The following is a 23,487-nucleotide window of genomic DNA, read 5'->3' on the forward strand; positions in this document are numbered from 1 at the left end:
CTGAAACAGGTTCCCTACTTAGGAACGTGATTGAGGCAAAGAAACATGAAACTTAAGCAGTTACCAGTGCCAAAGGGGGAGAGACCAAGAAAGAAGCTGCAGAAAAACACAGTAAGGGATACAACTAATCCCAAAGTTTACCATTATAAAGTTTTAATAGACTATAACCAGTCATTTCAGAAGTCTGACGCCTTACAACATATCTGCAGGCTAGAGAGAGAATAAGTCTTCAGCAAAAGAACCTGTTCCCCTTTAATTCTGGATACAAATACTTTAAGTTCAAAGATAAGTAGATCCTGTGTAAATATACAGGAAGAATAACCTGATTGTCTGGCGTGGTGTTTYTAAAAGGTAATATACTAGATATACAGTTCATCCAGAAGGACAGAATGCTAGAAACAGACTCCCTGACAGAACACAAGATGAAGGAGGGATCAACCATACATAACTGTGTGTGTTTGAAATTGCCTCCACTTTGGGTCATCTCCCCTGATGTAAATCCTAATTAAAATTTTTTTAATTCAAATAGTAAAATACCTATCCGAAATACAGTGTGACTTTTTTCTTGTAGCATGTCTGAATTGTTGTTTACTCCAAATACTATCCAGGAGGTATGCTTAGACATACCTATTTTTAAGATAGTACATTCCTCCCAATTTTAGACAAAGGACAAGAAAACTGAGTCACAACTACATTGCTTTATTGATATCAAAGCATCTTTAATCAGCACTTCAAACATCTTCATTTCAATTCCAGCAATAATTACAGCAAAATTAAGATGTGCTTTTATAGCAGAGATGTTTAATTTAATGATCTCAATTTAATTACATGATGCAGCCAACAGCCACTCAGTCTGGATAAAGAGAACCGAGAAGGCTGTAATACCTTCTCAGAAAGAAGTTCTGAAGCCATAYAAAGAAACAGTTCACACAGGAGGAAACAAAAGGCCAAATATGCTAAGGAAGTTCACAAACTTAACCCAGTAGAAACTTCTGAACAGCTGTGCCTAAAATCTGGCAAGGTAAGGCTTAAATTAAACATTAAGTGCTTTAGACAGTTTTACAAGGATCAGTAGAAATGATCTAATATTCAACTTACCCTGGGCCTGTCCATAGCTCAGAGTCCAACCCTCARTATGACTGTGCATTCATGCATTCATCTAACAAAACTGCCTGCTGATGAAAGCAAAAAATGCTTGCGTGCCTAAGGACCATCTTGCAACCTGGAAGACCCGAAATCATGTTCCAGTTCTTCAAACTGTCTTGCAATACAAAACAAATCCCTTCCTTCATCTGTGCCTCCAGTTCTTATTTATAGACACGGTTACTTCCTTTCTCCAAAGACACTGTATTGAATATATTAACAGATATGTTTCCTATTAGATGCACAGAGGCTGAAGTATCAGAGATCATAAGAATTGTCAAATGAAGCTGTAAGAGTACACAGGAAAACTGAGAAGGCTTTCTGTTATTTTGCCAAATATTCACCAAAAAATACTAAAGTATTTACAGTAAATATTTTATTTGATACTACAGAGTTAAAGGCATATATAACAGACCTTTTAAATTAGCACTACACACTCTGCATCACATCATACAAAGAAGCCAACCCAGTTGCGTTTTTTGCTTCTAAGAGTCTCTTGACAGTTCTTAACTTGCAGTCGGAGGTCTGTGTTAGAGTGCATGCACACATACATAAAGACACACACACATAGAGGGAGAACATAATTAAACCAAGATGAGGAATCTGTTTAAATTACATTTATTAGACAACTATATCATAGATAATCAACCTGTCTTTTGACCAAAGAGGTTTAGTTTCTGCCACAAAATATTTCAATCAGTGCAATGACCAGTGTTGTTGCAAATGTTAAAGCTAAATTTTAACAATACAGTATAATCCTGTTTTTTTGAAGTGATTACCATTAAAACAGGAAAATGTCTTTTATCATATCAATTTTATTAAAATTTTAATTAGAATTTATTATATTTATTAGAATTTATCATTTAGAGACTGGTGCTGTTAAAAATTCTTCAGAAATTATTTGAGGTACTCCGACCTCCTCTTAGAGAGTATGTTTAGCTTGAYGTCTTTTCAGAAGCTTAATACCTATGCTTAGAAAAATGTTAAGCAGTAAGCTGCTTTTCGCTCGGTCTGTCCTCATCTCAGTAATTTGCATCCAACCAAAAGATTAGTTCCTYCTCTGTGTTCACACAATCCTTTAACAAATCCATTAAAAAAACTCCTAACAGGTTTGGTCAAACAGAACTGTATCTAGACATATTTTGCAACAGTAATCTCAGCCACTAGAAAGCCAGGTAGTAAGGACCGGGCAAACTAACCATGAGACAATCTTATAAAAAGACTGTCAAGATTTAGAAAATAAAACTKATTTTTAGGACATGGGCACAAACAGGTTTGAGAATGTGGTTACTGCATAAGCAATCTTCACTKCAAGCTTCCCATATATTCCTGCAGGAATTTGCATAAAGACAGTTTAACATTACCTTTGTTTACCACTCCAWGGTAGAATGTTTGTGTCCTTTGCAGGACACAGTTTCACCAGTTTAGCTAAACTGTATAAATTGTTCAAATCAATTAAGCTGGTGCAAAACCTTATACGGACATTTGTTTTGTCTTAGAGTAGAATCTAAAGAAGGCATGCATGCCTTTCTCTACACTGGTTTAAATATCTTAATTTCAAAAAATATTTAGTTGCTAATTTTGATCAATAATTCTTTCACAACACCTCCAAAAAAATTGTCAGGAGTAAAGCCGATGCACTTCAGAACAATCCAATCTTGACAGATTCTGCTTCTGGACATACAGTTCCCTCTATTCCATTTCTAGGAGCTACTGTTGTCAAGAACAGGCACACCTCCAAACATGTACCCTTCTCTTCAAATGCAGGCAACTCAAGTTTTAAGCATGTGGACACATGCCAGGAGGAGCTTTGTTGCTATTGCTCACCTCTGTCTTGTTCCAAGAAAAAGTGTAGTCAGGTGGAAATGCTTTAGCAGGTCAAATTCAGTCTGTCATCACTGAGTAAATAATGCTAATTTTAGAATAAAAATGTCCACATAAAAGTTGTATTTTCTATATAATGGATATATCTATAGGAGTACAGAGAAAAGTCACTGACACAAGAGATCTAAACCTCTTCAACATTGCAACTGAAAAACAATGCATTTGAGATCTATCTCTGAAATTCATCATTTAATATAGCAAACATTACAGCTACATGAAATTAAACATTTTTGAATGATATTTGTTCTTCTACCCCAAAGTTACAAAACCCAAAATCCCTCACATTTCTTCAACCATGTTTATCCAGATTCTTCTGGCATTCAAAATACAGTTTCTCCATCAAGTCATCCCCACTAAGGTGGAAAACAGATATCTGAAGTTTAGTGTGACGCACATGCAGCTCCTATACCAAGGCCAGATTCTTTGCTTGGTTCTACTGGATGTAGTTGCCCCTCTTCGCTTAGTTTCACCTGCCTGAAGTCTTGTCTGACTTTTTCTAGCAGATCTGGCTTGAAAATTACATCCAGTGCTGTCATTGCCAAAGCTTTTGCTGTGCGCAAAGCATAGAACTGAGCATTCTGTGACCCTATGGAAAAAAAGAAATTTCAGGTTAAATATTACACTACTTAATACAGAATCACTAAATTATTGCATGAAACATTTTATGAAATAAGATCTTTGGAGTTTATATTGAAAGGATAATCTCAAAAAATGCTGCTTGCCTAAAGTATGCCCATTTTCCAAAGCCTCAAAACATTTTTCACATGCAAGTATTTAAATTTCTGCTACTGCTTTAAATAAGCAAGACAGAAAACTGGAAAATGAAAGTGTTCACATTTCCATTTTTAGAAAATGGAGAGGTTTAAAGCACAATGCTCTGAAAACATTATACAAATATGGTTTAAGATCAAAAATTTTTACTTTTATCTTAGCTTTAATAGGCTCACATTTAGAAAGTCTTCTGTGAATATGCTAGTAGAGCTAATCCTTGTAATTTCTTCTTACTGGATGCTACATTGAAAAGTCAGGTTTTTAGAGAATGTTCCACTATAACAAGTGGTAAACTTTCTCACATACAAATACAAAAACAGATATTCTAGATATCGTCAACTTTTTCTGCAACTCTGCAATTAACTTAATTGTTTCAGGGTCAGTATTCAGCTCAGATCCCATTATGCTTGAAGTAGTTAACKCCACTGCTACATAGGAAATATAGCCACATTCAGGTCTAGCACTCATGCTTCTACAGCTTTACTATGCAGCAGCTTTGAATACCATAGAAGCATGAGAGAGCTTTAATCTTCTGTAATTCCAAGTATTTATAATATCTAGATTTGTTGAAGTTGAGTCAGTAACCAGTCCCTACAATGCATAAGGATTCTAAATTTGAACTTCTAACCATTTTTCACTTCAACTCACCTGCAGCTTCTGTGTACTGCTCAGTATGATTCAAGGCATCTGAGCCAATATAAAAATAAGGATGAAGCCCAGGAACTACAAATGTAACATTTCCAAAGTCAGTGGAACCTAAAAGAAGTGGGGAAAGTTTCTGTAAGAAAATGTATGAGATACACTATCTCCAGCCTCTATCTAAAACTGAGTATCTTCTGTCTCGAATACTACAATATAAGCATTTCTAAGAAGTCTTTATGCATACGAACACTGCTGCCACTGAGGTGAATTTTCCCTGACYAGCTGTCCTCAGATGCTACTCTCCATTGCACTTTTGATCAATACCCATTTACTGATAAATTTTCATGATRCAAGTGTCTCCTGCTAGTTAGTTGCCAATTCAGAGAAGATGGAAGCTCCAGACCCTGGAAACTGGGGCTGTGCATCTATTTCAAGTTCAGCTAGAGCTCAGCTCCTAGAATCAGTGTATCCAAGATAGTACTTTTGCAGGCCCAACAGTTACTGCTTTTCACCAGCATGCACGCGTTAAATATGGGGAGGTGACAGAGGGGTGAGATTCTGAATTACAAATACTCTAAAATACTATTTTGAAACAAAACTAGATTGAGGATRACTTTTTCTGTGCTTTTTGATTATTCTCAGTTATGGAAACCTTAACAGTTTAAGCACTCATGAAAAATCAAATATCAGAACTAAACTCCAGATACAATGCTAAYGATTCACGGAAAATTCTTGATAGCAATATTGCAAACTTTAATGACAGGACAATTCTGCTTTCATACATGACTAGCATTGTCAATATGTTAGTGACAGTACTTATCTTGAAGGTACATTATCCATTTAAAAATACCATCCGGAAGCAGTAGACCAGTCATAGTAAGTCATTCAAGAGTTTGCAATTACTTCAAGTTCCTTTTTCTACTCAAACAAACAATTCACTCAGTATCTAAATATAGCGTCAAGTTCTCCCTTGTTTATGAAAATTATATTAGAAATTTGAGAAACCAATGTGTGGTTATTGTGAAATTCAAGCACAAGAGGACGCATAAAATCACCTTGTTCAATGGCGAGGGGAAAAGGGATGATCAGTTAGGAGCTCTCCATTAACTTTTTCCAGGCCAGAGCTGTGAGAATTTTGGGGTTTTTTTCTGAGATAGCAGATGAAAGTGCTTTTCCAAAGACTTGAAATTATTTCTAGCTCATTAAGTAGCCTCCTTATCAAAGTAACCTTACTGGAGAAAGGGTATCACTTAGACCTTAAGACTTCGCAATGCACTGACTAAAGAGTATAGCCTCTACATGGAAAGAGGATCATTAAATGCAAGTCCACAGAACCTGCATTTTGTGATTAAAGAGGATAAGATTCTAGCTTGCTATTTCTTCTGCTTATATACAAATAGAAGCAGGAAAATGTGCTCAAACAATGATCTTTTCCCACAGAGTATTTCCACAGTATGGAATTCAATAAAATCCAACTCTTAACACAGCAGCTTATTTTAATTTTCAATATTCTACGTTGTTAATTCATTTTTGATCAATCTACAAAGACAAAATGGAATCTTAGGAGTTCCAAACTATACCAAAAATGCTAGACTGGCCTTACTAATCTCAAATAGACTGCTGGAAAGACTGAAGTTTTTCCTGCTTTCAACTAACAAATGAAGCATTAGAAATTTCTGGTGCATCCCAGCTCACAACCAAATAGTTCCACTACAAATGGTCATATCCAAACTTCCACCAACTTACATGTTATTTTTGCTGAATGTAAGGTATCTAACTGGGCATTTTCTAGTAAAATATAGAGTTTACCAGGTCAGTTTTTAATAAAATTGATAGTCACATTTTCCCTTTATCAGGAAAGCATTAAGCCCTTAGTCATAATCCAGCAACACATTTAAAACATCAGCTGTTCCAATATTTCCATACAAACAACTGGAACTACACACTTGCTAGAGCTGTACAGATAAGATTTGCTTCTGGAAGCATAAATAATGGTAGTTATCAGCACAACATAGACTTGCGCACAGCCTTCAACAGAAACACATTAAGAGCTCCAGCCTCTCCACCCTGTAGCAGATACTGCAACCTAGTCACTAAGCACACAATAGAAGCCACAACTGCCACATACATGAAAGGAGGAAAAATGCAAAGATTTCAGGAAGCCTTTATCTAGAGTCTTAAGCTTCAAAAGTGGTATTTTCAAAACATACTGGCTCCTTCTTATCACCTACATCAATCTTGTCTGCAAGACACCAATGAATGTTTAAAATACCAAAATTATCACAAGTGTGGGGGCCTGCAATGTGCTCAGCTAAGCCGTTTGCTTTGGAAGGATACCAATATCCTGTAGTAGAACTATCCTAACAGCAGAAGAAATAGGTCATGGCACCCGGTCAAAGCCAACTCGGATTCAAATTTTCACACCACTCTTGCTGTGTACCAAATAAGTGGAGTTTTCCACAAGGGAATGTAATTTGATGGACTAAAGGAATTCTTCAAAAACACTTAGCTGCCTARAGTGATACCTGTAAGCAGACCGATACTAATACCCATGTAGAGGTGGCAGCGAGTATGCTCATCTGTTAACGACCTTTCTGCTGCACAGACATGGAGAAGCAACTGAGCTATCTTCCTTCCCTTTCAACAGAAGAAAAGGATATCCTAAAAGAAAACATTGAAAACCATATGAAAACTGAACAGAAATAGAGGTATTGAAAAAGATGAGACAAAACACTCAACCCCCCCAAAAAGGGTAGCATATGAAATTCTATGTCTCCAGAGGATGTGCTTAAGTTATCACTCCCAAATCTCCACCACAATTCACWGGACAAGCTGTGGGGGGAAGAAAATCCAGTAAAGCCTAGCTGCACTGTAAAATAAAAGCTCAATTGCTTGAGAATATTCTGATACTTGATAAACAATTAAGGACAGGCATATTAAACAAGTTAACACTTAACACTTAATGCATTATGTAACTTGTATATGAAAACACTACTGTGTTACGATTACATGTTTRTACCGGGTCCATCCAAAGGGTCTCTGAAACAGCAAGGTCACCAGTATTCATGGTCTTTAAACACTTAGTAACAATGGTTTGTGAGGGAAGCAACTAGCACAGCTACAGAAAATTTCACTACAGTTAGCATTCTAAAGACAGGAAAACAAGGTACTTAGCCCCCTTTTAAGGTCAAATGAACAAAGCAATAAATGTTGCTTATACCATATTGAAAATCAGTAAAGAAATCTGCCTTTAGTTATATTTGTTTCTAAACCAAGAAAACTAGCCAATTAAGAGAAAATATGCTAGTGTTGCCTTAATTTAGAAGGAAAGTAACCAACAGAGAAAAAAGACAGTTAGATACAGTTAGATATGTCTCCCCGCCCAGAATACAACTGAAAGTTTGGAGAATTCCACTTCCAAATCCTGTAGATTTCAACTGTCTAAAGATGATCTGTTTTAATATAGAGAAGATTAGTATTGCAATCAACCATTTAGAATAAAAATTTTTGAATAAGCAAAATCTTTCATTTCTAACCAAAGAGAAATACTTTTAACAGGAGTGGAGCAAAAATGTTTTTGTATGACCAGTAGTGAAGGCCATGAATACCTTCAAAGGTCCACACTTTTGAGTAAGAATGTTGAAGTAGCAGCAGCAGTCACAGAAAACTTTGAGAGCTCCTGTAGAAGATTCTAAAGAAATGTAAAGGGTAAGCAGCAACCCACCTAAATATTCAAGAATTCACACTCCTATTACCATAGCCCTCAGAGACTAAGAAAGTTTAATAGTTTGAGACATTTTGGATCAGAGTCAGAACCCAGACACAAGCACCTAGTTGAATGGCATCCTTTGAAAAACTAAAGAAAGAAGCATAGAATTACTGATAATAGAAAGGTTTTTTTTAATTAGGGTTACTGAGATACTTAAAGAAGCTTCCACTTAAACAAAGTCCCTCTAAAACATTAGTTAGATGCCAGTTGATTTGTTCATCAGGCTTAGATGAAATTATTAAACAAAGTTCCTAAAAATTAGATCTCACCTCCATTTCTACAAATCCCAGGATTCTATATTTCAAAGCAATGATGAGCCTCAGTTCATCCCACACACTCAAGTTCAGTAAGACAGCTCTTCTCCTTCTACTCTCCTTCTACCCCCCCCCAAACAAAATTTCCTATATGAAATACTCTGAAAATGATTATTGCTTTTCCTATTTGTCAGGGAAATTTATCAACATCCAGAGCAAACACAAACTCACAAGCCAGAGGTATGATCCTTTTAGGGAGTTTTGATTTTCTAATTTGATTTTTGTCTTCTGACCAGAGTATACTTAACCTACCTCTATCCCATTACTGTATACACTTAAGATGTAATCAGTCTAAGCTTGCCTTAATAAGAGCCAGATTTGAGTTACCTGACAAACCATTCAAAACACAGTCATCTGAGATAAATTCGATTCCAAGCTTCCTTCCATTCTCCTTGTAAACATTCTCCAGGGTTTTATTTGGAAGCACATTGTARTAATCTTGTTCACCACCTTTTATTTCCACCTAAGGAAAACAAACAGACGTTATTCCCCAATCTAAGCCAGTTTAACCTAAACAGTGTTTAATGATCTGAAAATTTAAGTACATGTCCACATTTTCAGCCCATATCAAAAACAGACCAAAGTGCTAAGTTCCTTTAAAAAAATTATAACAAGCTTTTAGCTTTCTTCATTTAGCCAAATACTATCTTTGATCAGAACACAGCTGAGGGTTCCTTCAAGCTTCCACAAGACTGTCAAATTCCAGAAGCATGGATTTTGCGTATAGCATTGTTAATTTAAAACAGTAAGCAGATTTTCTAAAATGGCCTCTAATAGATTTCAGTGCAGGTACTATTAAACTAGGCAGAAAGTCATTTAATCTTTTGTCAAATTCAATTTTACTATTTTTAGGTTAAGAACAGTCCCAATAATTACCGCTCCATACACGTTTTAAAATAAAGGCAAAAAAGTATCAGTGTCAAGCTTCAAGAGACCTTAACTTCCATTTAGAAAAGTAAAAATAAAACAAAATAAAAACTTTTTGTAATGCTTTTCTAGCTGGAGTGGAGATCATACTAGAAAAACAGCATAACTCAAATAGCCCTTGAAACTCACTAGCTCATGTCCATATACAATCCACATATCACATTCAYATACTCATCCATTCTGGTGACATTCTTTCCACTAAAGAGTTTTTAGCAGAAAGCCAAGGCACCAGCCTGTAACTACAAAGCAAGCAGAATCACTGATCTCAGCAATACATGGCAAGGTAATCATATAGGACCAGCTATAGAAGAACGTTATTTACTAAAAAGTGGGAACCTGGTAGCCAGAATTACTGTTTTAATATTTGCAATTCAGACAAGAATATGAGCACACTAATCAAGTTTGTTGACAATACTAAATTGAAGATGGGAGAAAGCAGTTAATAAACTGGAGGGTACAGCTACTACTCAGAAGGATCTCAACAGGCCAGAAAAAACAGGCTGACAGAAACCTTATGAAGTTTAGCAAAAACAAGTGCAAAGTTTTACACCTGCAAGGGAATAATACAGCAGTACTAGCTGGGGACTGACTGGCTAGGAAACAGCCCCACAGAAAATAACCCAGTGGTCCTAGTGGACAAGTTGAAAATGAGCCAGTAGTCTACCCTTGCAGCAATGGGACCAAACAAACTGAATTGTATTAGCAACACTGTAACCAGCTAGTTGAGGAAAAAGATTAYCCTCAACTCTTGTGAGACAACATCTTGAATACTGTGCCCAGTTTTGGGATCTTTGACTCAAAACTGGAGAGGACAGGGAAGGGCCACCAAGATGGCTGGTGGACTGAAGAACATGATATACAAGGAAAAGCTGAGAGAACTGGGTTTGTTCAGCCATGAGAAGAGGAGGTTAAGAGACCTTACTGCTATCTATAACAAGACAGCATKGTACAGAGAAGACAGAAACAGACTTCCCAGAGATGTCCAGTGGTAGAACAAGAGACAACAGATAAGTTGCAACACTAAACRTTCCTGTTGGACATAAAAATTAGGAAAGCCTTATTTGAGGTGAGAGAGAAGGGAACTGAATACTGTAAACAGGCTGCCCAGAAAGGCTGCAGAATCTTCGCCCCTGGAGACATTCAAAACTTCACAAGGCCCCAGATAACCCTGTCTAGCTGGTCCTGCTCTGAGCAGGGTTCATTGAACCAGATGACCTCTGGATGTCTCCTGCAGCCTAGATTATTCTGCGGCATTGTATTTATAAACCAAAGTTTGCTTTCAGGACAGCATTCAGCAATAGAATGTCATAAACATCTAYATTAATTTTAGTTAAGTACCATGCAGACAAATGTTGTAAGCCTCTCTTTTGTATTCTGGCCTACCTTATCTTCAGCGTAACAGAAATATATGACCATGAAGACATTCTTACTTTGCATCCTGTGGCCACTGCTGCAGCTTTGAAACAGTTTTCAACTTTCTCTATCAGAACAGAAAGATCTTTCACTGAAGGGGCACGCAAGTAAAACTCTAGTTCAGTGTAAGAAGGAATGATGTTAGGTTTCACACCACCATTTTTTATTACACCTATAGAAAGAGAAAGGTCATGTTACCAATGTTGTATACAATCGCTTACTCTTCAGCTTTGTCATGAATCTCTTAAGAACAAAATCAACAAAAATAAAGCATAAGTTGAGTATGAAATGACAAAAATATAGTATGTGGACAACATTTTTCTTCATCATGTCAGATTAGTAAATGGGATGTGCAAAGCCTTTCCAGTGTAATTTTCTCTCATTCATCTGATTAGACAGCTGTTATTTACCTAAAGAAAAAACAAAATAGCATTTGTAATTAATACCGTGGAAYTCAATGCATCAGAGCTGTTAAACAATCCTGTTGTTATTAAGAAATAGGGAAAAAAAAAAATCTGTCATAAAGGCTACTTCGGATTCCAGCCTTTTAAGTTTCCTGGACTAGGACATGTTTCTAACTTATTCTGTCAGCTTGGAGAGAATTTTATTGACTCTTATGTTTTTATGCAATGCTAAAATTCTTCACTTACAGCAATGTGCATGTGCTGCAGTGTGCAGAATGTTCAGTCAACTCTTCATGCTAATTCCTTGAAAATACTGGTGTGTGTGTAAAAAAATATATACATATGTGTAGAGGCACACAATTTTATTCATGGGTCAGGCTTGAGTTGATGACTGCATAGTTTTCAATTATGGCATCAGAAACGGTAATATAAAAATATTTAGTTATTTCAACAGTAAAACAGTGTATACCTCAACACCACATTAGATTTCAATGCATTAACAATGGCTAGTTGTTTTTAAAAGACTGTCCTTGCTCTCAGGCCTCTTACCATGAATTTGTGATTTCAGATTTGTTTCAAGTAGAATCCAAGAAACCGTTTTATCTGTCTGAAATGGAAATACTGCACAAAGCTACTGTGTTGCTTAAGACTGAAAAAATCACCACTATCAGGATGCAAATGGGCAACAAATCTTCAATTTTAGTGCAGAAAACAGATTAGGACTATGAACTGTACCTCAAATAAAATCCAATCTTGAACAGTCAATAAAGTAAACAAAGTGCTCAAATGATCAGTACCAATCTATAACAGAAAGAACAGCTCAGATGAGAGGGACAGACATCACAAAAAGCAGCAGTAAGCAAGCAACCATGCAAATTTACAAGGTACATGCCATAGWACCTTGTACCAAAAACAAGTAGCTTATGAAGCAAACTACTTTCACTTGTTTTTTAATGCATCTGTAAACAGAACTGGATAAAGTCAAACAGTATGTCTACACTTAAATTTCAAAGCAACTGTAATATCGAGWAGACAGCAGACCTAGCTTCAAAGAAGGTGGTTTACACAGCAGTTATAGCACATAGGTTATAAAAAATAAAAAGCTTCATCTACAAGGAGGGTACACTGATTAGTATAACTTCTTGAACATAACACATAACCTAAGAAAAAACATCTACGTTCCTTTTCTGTTTACTGCACAGGAGGAACAATGGACTATCAAATACTAGACAAACTCAAAACAAAACTGTTCAACTCTTTAAAGCATTGCTTAGAAATTCTAGAGTTTAAGTGATGGAAACTATTTCAATGCTTATTAGTTAATTAAGACAAAGACACCAGGATCAGTTGCTTAATACAGCTACTGCTGTTATTGCAAACCTGCAGCACAAAACCTGATACTGTTGTAAGGAAAACATTTCTAAAATCAAAACCTGCAAAACCATTTTTAAAACCAAAATTCTGGCTCCTTTCCCTAACATATTTTAAAGATTTCTGATTTGAAAAACAGTTTGGTGGCTGCCTTAAGCATCACTGTGGTTCAGAAAGTGTTATTTCCCSTTAGGTTTGTTTAGATAGTTAATTCATTACCCACACTGTTTAGTTTAGGTTCAGGTCCCACAATTTTAAACCTGCAATGCAAGTTTCATAAACAGCTCAGAATTAAGTGTAGTTTCCTATACTTCTACAGGATAGACAGCTAAAGTTAGCTGGAAAAAAAGGCTGTGTCCATTGTCTGAAATTCATTCAGTTGACTACATGGCAAAACTGTGAATGTATCTTCATCTGCAGCCCAAAGGCCTAGGACTTCCAGATGTCCATCCAGACTTCCTGGAGAGAAATCTGCACATGCATTATACAGATCACCTAAGCACAAGCAGCCAAGACACATGCAATGATCATTTGCTCAGGATTTCTATAAGTGTAATAGCTCACAGCAAGTGTTCCAAATAAGTGGAAGTCCTGTAGAAACGGCCATATTTCTTATTTTCAATTTAAAAAAAATGTGGATGGTGGAATAAGAGAAATCTGAGATTACTTAGTCTTATACATTTGCAAAAATACATACATTAACAAACAAGGATTTCAAGGCCTAGTACCAAAATAAACTTGGTCTTAAGGCGGGGGGGGGGGGGTGTCCCCCTTCTGAATTGCAACTTCAGATGCATGGACTTAAAATTTGTCAAACCTCTACTCAAGTACCTGTGTCCTCTTTTGAATCTGACCGATAAGTCTATTTTCACCAGTTAATTCTGGACACTGTATGATTTTAAAAGTTAGAGAAGAATATTTAAATGAAACATTGCTATTTCATATTTGAAGTGACTATACTAATTTAGTCTAATTATAAAGTACTTTAAATTGTGGGATTTTGTAGGTTAGTATTTGAACAGCCTAAAGTCTTACTTGCTGGACATTAGATTTAATGAAGCTCTCACCATGAACTCTCCAGGTTGGTTTCATTTGCTGTCTTAAAACAGACAGATTGTTGTATGCAAGAACAGCAGCATCTAATGCATTAACTCCTTCCCAAGGATAAGCAGCAGCATGAGAAGCTTTTCCATAGTATTTCACAGTCACACTAGGAAATAAAAAGCATTGCTTATTCATTTTTTCGTTCACTAAGAAAATCCTCTAAAAAGTTTTTGATTCACACAGCTGTAGTTATTTACCTTCTGCCTGGCAGAACACAAAGCAACAGTTTATAAGACACTGTTGCAAAGTTAAACTATCTCAACATAGGCAACATTTTCAGATCAACAAAATGAAATTATATCAAGAAAAATCAGGCAAAAGAACTACTGCTAATATACCACTACACAGCCTTTTTCTGCAAAGTACAAGTTTCACATACTAAGTAATTTTCTCCAATATTGTTTATGCCTGCCTGACCACTCGGAGGCTTCAAGTTTCTGACAAATTCTGCTCAAGAATAACATCCTGTTCTGATTCAAACTCAGAAGTTAATTGCCCTAACTCTTGTCAAACTAAAAAAAAGGACTTGCAAAAATAAACTACTGCAAAAGTTATTCTCGATCTTTCTAAAAATCACATTATACTGTACTTAAATATTATATTTGATATAAATTGCTTGGTTTCATTTAAAAGGGGCCATCTATCCTAGCCTAGCAAAATAATGTATTTAATACTTCAAACTGTATGAAAATTCCTTATAAGAGGCAATAAATATTGACAACTTTATATGGTATTACTAGTCATTAAATATACAAATACTAATTTTATCAATACTAAAGGTTCTAACTAAAAATTTGTTTGGACTCAGCACCTCGTCCTTTAAATACAATACTCCATCCTCAGGCTCAGAACTCCCCCAAATACATACAGCCTCTTACCCTGTTAGGGTCAACCTAACTTGCTCGACCCTCAGTCTTGCACAGATGCTAACTTAACCACTTACTTTGTACTAACCCCCTTATGCCCGAGACCATGCCAGGGCTGTTAAGTTATTACCAGAACCTGAATACCAGATGGGAAAAGGGGGCACAACGGAGCATATTGTTGCAGCAGAACAAATGCCTTACACTACTGCCTTCAACCTGAAGTATTATGTCATGATGCCTTTCTCTTCCTCCCTCACCCTTCAAGACAAACATACATCCCACTGAAGAGTTTTATTTAAAATGTTATCACAAATGAATCAAGATAAGAAAGCTAATCCATAAACATCCCAAGCATTAGACTGCAGCCCCTCAAAAAACAAAGAAGGCAGGACAGATCACTGGGTAGTTATTCTCAGGAAACAGGAAGGAAAAGTAAAGCAAATAGCAATATTGCAATCATCTTTTCCAAAAGAGACACATGCTTCTTATTTGTATATATGCCTATATACACACACACATATACACACACACACACACACACACACTTTTTTTCTCTCAGCATTCCTTTTCTTGTAGTTGCTATTGCTACACAAGTGCCATATACTCTCAGAGGAAAAAAAAGAGTCAGACTTTTGGTGAACAATGCAATCCTAAACAACCTTAACATATCAGCACAAGAGCACATACTCTATTTGATGAATAAAACATCTAAGCTGATTAGGTGAATGGTAAGTGAGTTAAGTATGGATTTACAAGTTATCCCARTATGTTATTTTTACACTTCAGGCACAGAACAGCTTCAAAGTTTGCAGATAGTAATCCTAGTAAGTCAGTGATCTGTAGACCTAAAATTCCTGGGAAATGACCAAAAGGTCAAATGCTTATACCTCATCCTTATATAAAACATGACAAAGGTTAAATGTTTCAGGCTTTCTAAAGCAGCAAGTTGTTTCACAYAGTACTCCTCCATATTCAAGGTTTAAATGCTATCTAGGACTTGCATCTTACTACAGACCACCCTCTGAAGGCAGATTTCCAAATCTTTGTGTCAATCTTAACAGGCTATTACAAGAACCAAGAATGAACAGAAAGACAAAACTATCAACAAAAGCTCTATCTTGAAATTAAAAGAGTCTTTAATGGACAGCAACCAAAAGCCAAGTTGAGCTAAGTTTCACAAACAGATTATAAACAGTTAAGACTCTTTAGAAACATGAAAGAAAAATACAGCACAGGGTTAGCTACACGAGGAAGACTGGGCCTTACAGACCTTGTCCATTTCTACCCTAAAACTAAGTAATYATGAAAGCAAATTATTCACCAAGAACAGCACTGAATGAGAAGGCAAAATGGCTAATAAAAGCAACCAAAAGGGGTTGGAAAGTAGCATAACCAAGACGAAACCAGCACTCAGTGCATTCAAGTTAGAAGTGGTTGGATACTCATTTAATTACTACAAAATTTAGTCAAAGACAACAAATGTAATACTTAGACGAAAAGCTTGCACTGGAGCGAGCTTACTAATGGCATCCCTGCAGGGTAAGTCCTCAGAATCAAATATTAGTGACTGTGTGGSATAAAATCCACTAATGAAAACTGCTAGTAGCCTAAAGCTGGGACATCATGAAAGTAGAAGAGGTTTATAATATCAAAGAAAGAATGGCACAACCTTGCAGACTGGCATCACAGAAATAGGATGAAACTCAAAAATACAGAAAAGATTGTGCATTTCTCCTTTAAGAGTTCACTGCTTGAAAACAACTGAAGAGTAATCCTCCCATRCAGTATCTACAGAATGATTATGAGGTACCAGTTTGCTGAGAGGCAAAAAACTCTAAGATACATATACCCTGAAATTTCCAGGAAATAAGGACACACAGGGGTTCCAGAATTGGCTGAGTACAGCCTAATGACATTCCACCTGAAGTTTTGTGCAAAATCCTGATTGTGTGTGTTCCAGAAGAAGTACTCCAAAACAAGTTGTTACAAGTACAATGAACAAGTACAGAGAAGGAAAAGTAGGACTAATCAAAAGTAGTCAAGATCTAGTTTTCAAAGAGTTATATGGCTAGCTGGTGAAACGAAGGCTTAGAGAGGAGTCTGTATGTATATTGTCTCTACATACGTTGTGGGTAAACATGAAGGATGGACAAGAATTAATTTGAATCCAAAAAACTCAAGCTGATGAGAGAGCTAACAGATGTAAAATGGCCAGTATTAAGTTTAGGCTGGAAAAAATCCTAACAATAACTAAGTCCAGCTGACCAGCTGTTTCCGAAGTGGAAGAGAAACACAACTACTTTCAAAAATGATGAGAACATTTATACAAAGGGGTATATGACTTAGTGCCCAAGAAAGCACAGAACTATGATCAATGAAACTGCTCCCACTTCTATGTTCTAAGATTTAAAGAATSGATGCTTTTCAAAGGAAGACATTTTTAGAGAGAAGATAATGGCATGCATGTGTAAAAAAGAATGCTTAGAAATAATATCACAAAAAAATGAATTCTGGAGACCCATGTAAGATTAACTGAGAGCCACAAACGGTCTTTAATACTAAATTTTAAGTGTRAAGAGCATCAACATTAACATTTAAGAACTTTCCAGCATACACACGATGCTATATTGTAGCAAGCAAGTTGGTGTTCTGCTGAATGTCTTCCTCTCTACTAACATTTTACAAATGAATCAAAAGATACAAGTCCAATGAACTCCCACAAAACAATATTATACAAAGTTGTTGCAAGCTGAACACTGCACTTTGGAAAAACTGCTCTGAATGTCCAGAACAGTGACTTCAGCTGACTGTAAATACCTTCTTTGAAGAGAACCTGCAAGGTCCCAGGCCCTAAATTCTGCCTCTTTCAAAGCAGCTCTCTTACTGCAAAGGATAACAATAATCCCACCCTTTCCACCCCAACTTGCCCACTCACTCRTGCTCTGCTACATCAGGCAGATAGGCTGCATTTTCTTGTGACGGGTGTGCCATAAAAACCACATCCAAGTCATCAAACACTCCAGCTTTTATRAGGTCTATTTTGCCTCCTCCTTCTTCTTCTGCAGGAGTCCCCAGCACTGTAATCTGCAGCACAAACACACAGAGTCAGGGGCCGACTGGCCCACAGAAGCCAGGGTCACAGGCCGAGGACGAAACCGCCCGGCCGGGAGGGGTCTCACCTGGACAGCGGCGGGCAGTGGCTGGGGTAAGCTCTCCAGGGCAGCCTTCAGCCCCAGCGCGGCAGCGGCGCCCACCTCGGCGATGAGGTTGTGTCCGCAAGCGTGGCCGATGCCGGGGAGGGCGTCGTACTCGCAGAGGAAGGCGACACGGAGGGGGCGAAGGCCACGGGGGGCGGCCGTACCCCACTCAGCGCGGAAGGCTGTGCCCAGCTTGTAGCGGGGCTGCACGGCCCAGGCGGCGCCGGGCAGCTCCCCGCTGGAGAAGAAGCGGGTCATGGCGTCGTGCGCCTGGTGCTCCTCGTAGGCCAGCTCGGGCCGACTCCAGATGTCGTGGCTCAGCGCGCCCAGCCGCGCCGCGTTCAGCTCCACGCACTCGCACGCCTGCTGCTTTAGCTTCTCCAGCGCCAGCGGCGGCAGCGCGGCGGCGGCGGCCACTGCGGCGGGGCCGCTCTGCACCGGGTCCTGCGGCCTCATGATGGAGCGGCGAAGCGGCCCGAGAAGCACCTGTCAACGCGCGCGCACCAACCGTCCCCAACGGCCAACCGTCCCCAACTGCCAGCCCGCGCGCACCTGCCGGCCGCCCCGTCAGCCGCGCGCCGCCGCCGCCAGCCCTTTTTAACACCGCCTCGGCGCCGCGGGGCACGCTGGGAGATGTAGTTCTGCTCCCCGGCACCTCCCGCAGGCGGCGCCCGGCCAGCACTACCCATCCCAGTGCGCCCAGCGCGGGGCTCCCCCCGCCGCCCTCTCCGCCCCCCGCTCCGGGGGCTGCGTTCGTTGTGTCGGCGTTCGTTTCTGGCGGTTTGTGTGTGGTGGCCGATGTGCCTCACGCAGAGCACATCGGGGGGGGGGGGCCTTGTTTGGGCTTTGTGAGTAATATGAAGAGGAGTTCTCCTTAAGTTCTCACCCTCTCGCCAGCGTGAGACCTGATTTGACCTGTGTTACACGTATGGTTTTTACTTGCAGGTCCTGCTTTAGACTTTTTACTGTTACATTGTGCTGCTGATTGAGCGTGTCCCTTGCTCTCACACCTTTGTCAGGCACCAGGCCTCCCATTTTTAGTAGGTTTTACATTTTCCATCAAAACGGGCTTGTTTCTACTGTTTTCATCTAGTCTGTGTGTACCATTTCCCAAAGAGATTGCATCAATCTAATCTCTAATTAAGATTAGTCATAACTCTGCAGTGTTTGAAAAATAATACCTTATTTTCCCTTACGTTCTCAACTAGAAGTCTTGCCTGTCTAGATTTGATTTTTTTTTTCCTTCACCTTTCTTTAGAATTTCCTGTCCCCACATCAGCTGGGGCTTCTGTGCAGTGCAGCTGCCTGGGCAATGGTCTCTCCAGATGCGTCGCACCACATTGCTGCCTTAAGCTCACAGTGTTTGTGCTCAGCCTAACTCTTCCTCAAAGGAAGCTGCACGCTGGGGACCCATGCAGTGCTCAGCTGCACACCTGAATCAACAGTAACATGCAGCTTGGCTTATGCATGATAAACCCAGTGAAGTCCACAGCACTGAATGCAAAGCACATTGGCTAATCATCTGGATGGTCCATGCTGCATGACATGTGTACATGCATTGCTCTTGTAAAATGCCAGACAGTAGTAATCTTGGCTTTGCTGACTTTCCTAATGAAATCCTGAGGATCACGCGCATATCCGTAACTATGGTCTATCAGCAGTTAGAATGGACTTGAATATTAGCTCATCACAGGCTAATGTTAGATACAAGTCAGACAGCAGGGACCCCACCTGTCTAATCTGTACTTGAAAAAGGGTGAAGTTAACACAAACCAAAATACAATACCTGATGTTTTTCCTGTATTCATTGAATTACCAGAAACTTACTTTTTTTTTTTTTTTTTTTTTCCTAATCATGGTTTATCCACCATACTCTTTCTCCACAATGTCTCAGGAGTGCTTTGATGTACAGAAATGAAGGTTTCCCTTCTACAGAAGAAAGGGAAGTTCCTTTATCTAGTGACACCCAAACCTTACATGTYCTTGGTCATTCCAGAATTGTCTCCCACGTACCTTACACAAATATTTGTCATGAGCTGTTTATCCTCTTGTAACAGATTCCAGCAAGGATCATGGTTGTGGTTATTTTTGTCCCTTCACTCCCAAATGCTACAAAGTCCTCCAGTCAAAAACATAAACTAAACTTTTTGCTAGCTTATCAATACACAGAGTTAGCATTTATCAGTAGCAGACAAGGTGTAGCATTGTGCAGGTCTGTTTACCAAGTGATCTGCAGAACTGGAAAGTGGAGCAGGGACTGTGTGTTCCCGAATCTAGTGCCAGCATTCTTTGAAAACAGTCATTCGAGACCGATCAAGCTCAGTTGCTTTTGTGCTCATTTATTTCTGCATTACTGAGTTGTTGTTCTGAGAAGGATAGATCACGCCTGTGTTTGGAAAGAGCTGGCTCCTACTTCAAGTTTTAATGAGGGAGGGAAAAACTTTTTTTTTTTTTTTTTTTTTTTCTTTCTTTCTGAGTACATGGTTCCCTGAGGCGCTGTTGTTCACTATATAGATCCAATTTCTTCAAGAAAAATGCAGGGTCCTACTCAGCCCTGCTGTACCTTTAGAACAGATTAATTGTATATACTGTATAAGTTTATATACCTGCGCTAGCTCTGCACTTACAGGCAGGTGCTTTTGGTAGTTTAAATATGGTAAATTGGAAAAATAAAAATTCTATGATGTGACATTTAAGTGACATGTATGTAATTCTTCAACAGAATTGAACTCTTTAAAATCTGCTGCACAGTCCTCATCCATTTGATGTAACAAAGCAATAGCAACATAGCAGGTCATAATTTTCCAAATGGATTAGTACAAGAGGGAAAACACTGCATTGGGTTTCATAGATATTTGCTGACAGTAGGGAAAAGGTAAAGAGTCAGATCAGGACTCTCAGGCTCCATTTTGGCTCAGAAGAAGAGTGTCCTCCAGGGAGCACAAATTCTTTTATCCCCTCCTTCCCCAGCCATGACCTTCTCCTAATGCCCTCCCAGTCTGTCTTTGTCCCATCCCTGGGTGCTTGCTAGAACTTCACTCTCCACATCCAGCCAGTTCTAGTTTCACTCCTCAACATTGCCCCCAAAGTWGTACAGTGCCTCTCCAGGTTATAGGTCAGAGCTTCCAATCATGATTTTTCTCACCTAATGGATCCTAATTATCCTATCCTTTTTCTTCCTCTGTTCTGCTGCCTTACTATCCCTAGACTCCAGTCCACTTCCTAGCTGCAGTTCCTGCCTCACAGACTCACACAGAAGCACAGAATGGCTGAGGTTGGGAGGAACCTCTGGAAATCATCCAGTCCATCCCCCCCCAGCTCAAGCAGGGTCACCTGGAGCAGGCTGYCCTCTGATCTGGATGGCTTTTGAATATCTCCAAGGATGGAGACTCCACAACCTCCACGAGGCACCAGCCTTGCCTTCCCAAGTGTTTCAGTCTTTTTGCTAAAGACAATCCCAATTTTCCTATTCATACTTTTCTTGTCTGTTAGTTTGTTGCCCAGTCATCACAAGTCTCCTCTCCCCTTGTTTCCTATCCCAACCTCTCTAAATCCTGTTTTCTTCCCAGCTTTCAAACTTTTCATCCTTGTTGTTACCTCTCTTGTATTTTTTGACCTGTCTATTCCCTTTGCATTTGATGCAGAGATCTCCCCTCATGATGTAGCCTGTGATTTATGAATTGAAAACTCCTGACTTTATGGCTGAGCTAGTTTTCTCCTGGGTCATTGTGCTAAAATAGGCCCCCCCCACAGTTAGATCAGTTAGAGTTAGTGCTGTGCAGGGCAGAGGAGAGGCCAAAGTACGGCCAGGGTGACTGTAACAGTACAAAGACTGGATCCAGTCTAGGACCAATGTAGCTGACTTGGCATCACAGCCTAGGATGTTGAGGCTCTGAGCCATAGCTGAGTCTGAGCTAGTGGGCACAGGAATAGCGAGGCTTGAACAAACAGCAAATTGCCTTGTGGCAGCTGCCTCTGGACAAGCAGGCTGCCCTTTCGAAAGGGTGAAGAAAAACAGTATGCACAGGAATGCAGGARTCTGAAAATGAGACAAACTTAGCTCTGGTTCATCTGAGGAAAATTTACTACTTGTAGGGAGTAACTAAATTACTTTTCAGGATTATGTCACCTGCTTACAGCTGTTTTTTCTAACTGAGACATCTCAAACTGCCACAAAGTTAACTTACTCATGTGACCACAGTCTTAATCATTTTAGATTGTACTTAGAATTCTYTTTGTCTGTTATGGGAACTTGTGAAATATGAATCAACAAGTTTGAAAAATGATAGWATGCACTATTATTTGTGATAATATCGGATAACATAATAATGTGTATGGGTTTTGATACATTCTACTTCACAGTCGCAGATAATTTATATTCTCCATGTACAATGTAATTTTCTATCATTAGTTTTGTGTGGCTATTCATGTTTTTTTGCAAACTCTTGCTGAGAATGGAGCCCTACTCCCACTTTTTCCCCTTATTTCAGGTCTTTCCCATTATATACTTAGTACTAGTGATAGGTTTTTAATACAAGAGCTCACTTTTCAAGGGTACAACAACAATAAACTGGCATATGATACTGATCTAGGGATACACTCTTCAGATGTATCTTAAGCATATAAGGCTGTTAAACTGCCTTCACAGCATGTCAGTTAATAATGATAGCTRATGATAGACCACATTCAAAGGACAAAACCAAAAAATACAACAGGCAAATTATATAAAATGTGCCTGCATCTGCACATCATAGCAGTTAGTCAAAGAAGAGATACTTCAAGAGACTTGACTATCCTTCAGAGTAGGGAAACCACACCAGTACCAGAAAAAAAAYGTTCTTTTTCTATGAGGAGCACAGTACACAAGAGGACAAAGAAGAGTGTTTCTGAGAATGCAGTTCCTTGAAAGGGGACACTACTGTCCCCTCTGTTACTGCARAGGGACAGTCTCTCTCCACACCTCCACCTAGGAATGAGCTCCTGCTACTTCCTTTGTGTGGGTCTGGCAAACATTTGATCTTCAATGAGCTAATTAAGTCAGTAAAATCAACTCAGAAAAGAAAGTGGGTATCTTTCAGCTGGATATGGTTTCATAAGATACATAATAACTCACTGCTTCCAAATAGGTCTTCCCCAATTCCACTATGATTTTCCCTTTCCCAGACAAACACTCCTTCCAAATACTATGCTGCCTTTGGTATTTGTTGGACCTCTGTCTAAGCCAATGTAATCCACTAAAATGTCAGAAAAAATGACTCACCTCAAAGACAAGTAATTTGCTGCTGTTTTAGYGAGTTAAACTGACTCAAATGAGGGTCCAACAAGTGCCAAGGCTGGGGAGAGAACTTGCTGCTATGAYTGGCAGCAAAGAAAGTGTAATGAGATTGCCTCTTTGGAGGCAGCAAGCCATTAAGTCAGCTCAGCCTATCTGGTGGAATCACCTCTAAATCCCCTCCTGGAARAGCTACTGAAAACATCACTGTCTAGATTATCTGGAGGAAGAAAAACTAAAGACATTTGCATTTGTAGCATATTTTCAAAGCAGATAAGGAGTCTTGGCTGTGAGCAAAGGAAAGGAACACCTTAAGGCAACAAGATTTTTTTTTTTCTGTAGCAATAAGAACAGTGAACACAGAATGGTTGAGGTTGGAAGGGACCTCTGGAGACCATCTAACCCAGCCC

The 23,487-nt window shown here is 38.9% G+C and overlaps 1 protein-coding gene across 2 annotated transcripts; it reads right to left on the reverse strand.

Annotated features, from left to right (window-relative positions):
- Positions 1-1,504: 1,504 nt before the first annotated feature.
- On the reverse strand, positions 1,505-18,364 carry PM20D2 (peptidase M20 domain containing 2). Of its 2 annotated transcripts, XM_085318672.1 has the most exons (7): positions 17,788-18,364; positions 17,544-17,692; positions 13,706-13,848; positions 10,881-11,035; positions 8,851-8,986; positions 4,447-4,554; positions 1,505-3,613 (listed from the first exon to the last, which is right to left on the reverse strand). In XM_085318672.1, the coding sequence occupies exons 1-7, from the start codon at positions 18,259-18,261 to the stop codon at positions 3,408-3,410; spliced, it is 1,371 nt and encodes a 456-aa protein (XP_085174798.1). In that variant the 5' UTR covers positions 18,262-18,364; the 3' UTR covers positions 1,505-3,407. The 2 variants fall into 2 exon arrangements, with proteins under 2 accessions (XP_085174798.1, XP_085174799.1); XM_085318673.1 differs by lacking the exon at positions 1,505-3,613 and having other exon boundaries at positions 4,481-7,101.
- Between the last annotated feature and the right edge of the window lie 5,123 nt (positions 18,365-23,487).

This window comes from Rhea americana, unplaced genomic scaffold (genome assembly GCF_003343005.1).
Source record: "Rhea americana isolate MKP2758 unplaced genomic scaffold, rheAme1 scaffold_55, whole genome shotgun sequence".
Classification (NCBI taxonomy): Eukaryota; Metazoa; Chordata; class Aves; order Rheiformes; family Rheidae; genus Rhea; species Rhea americana.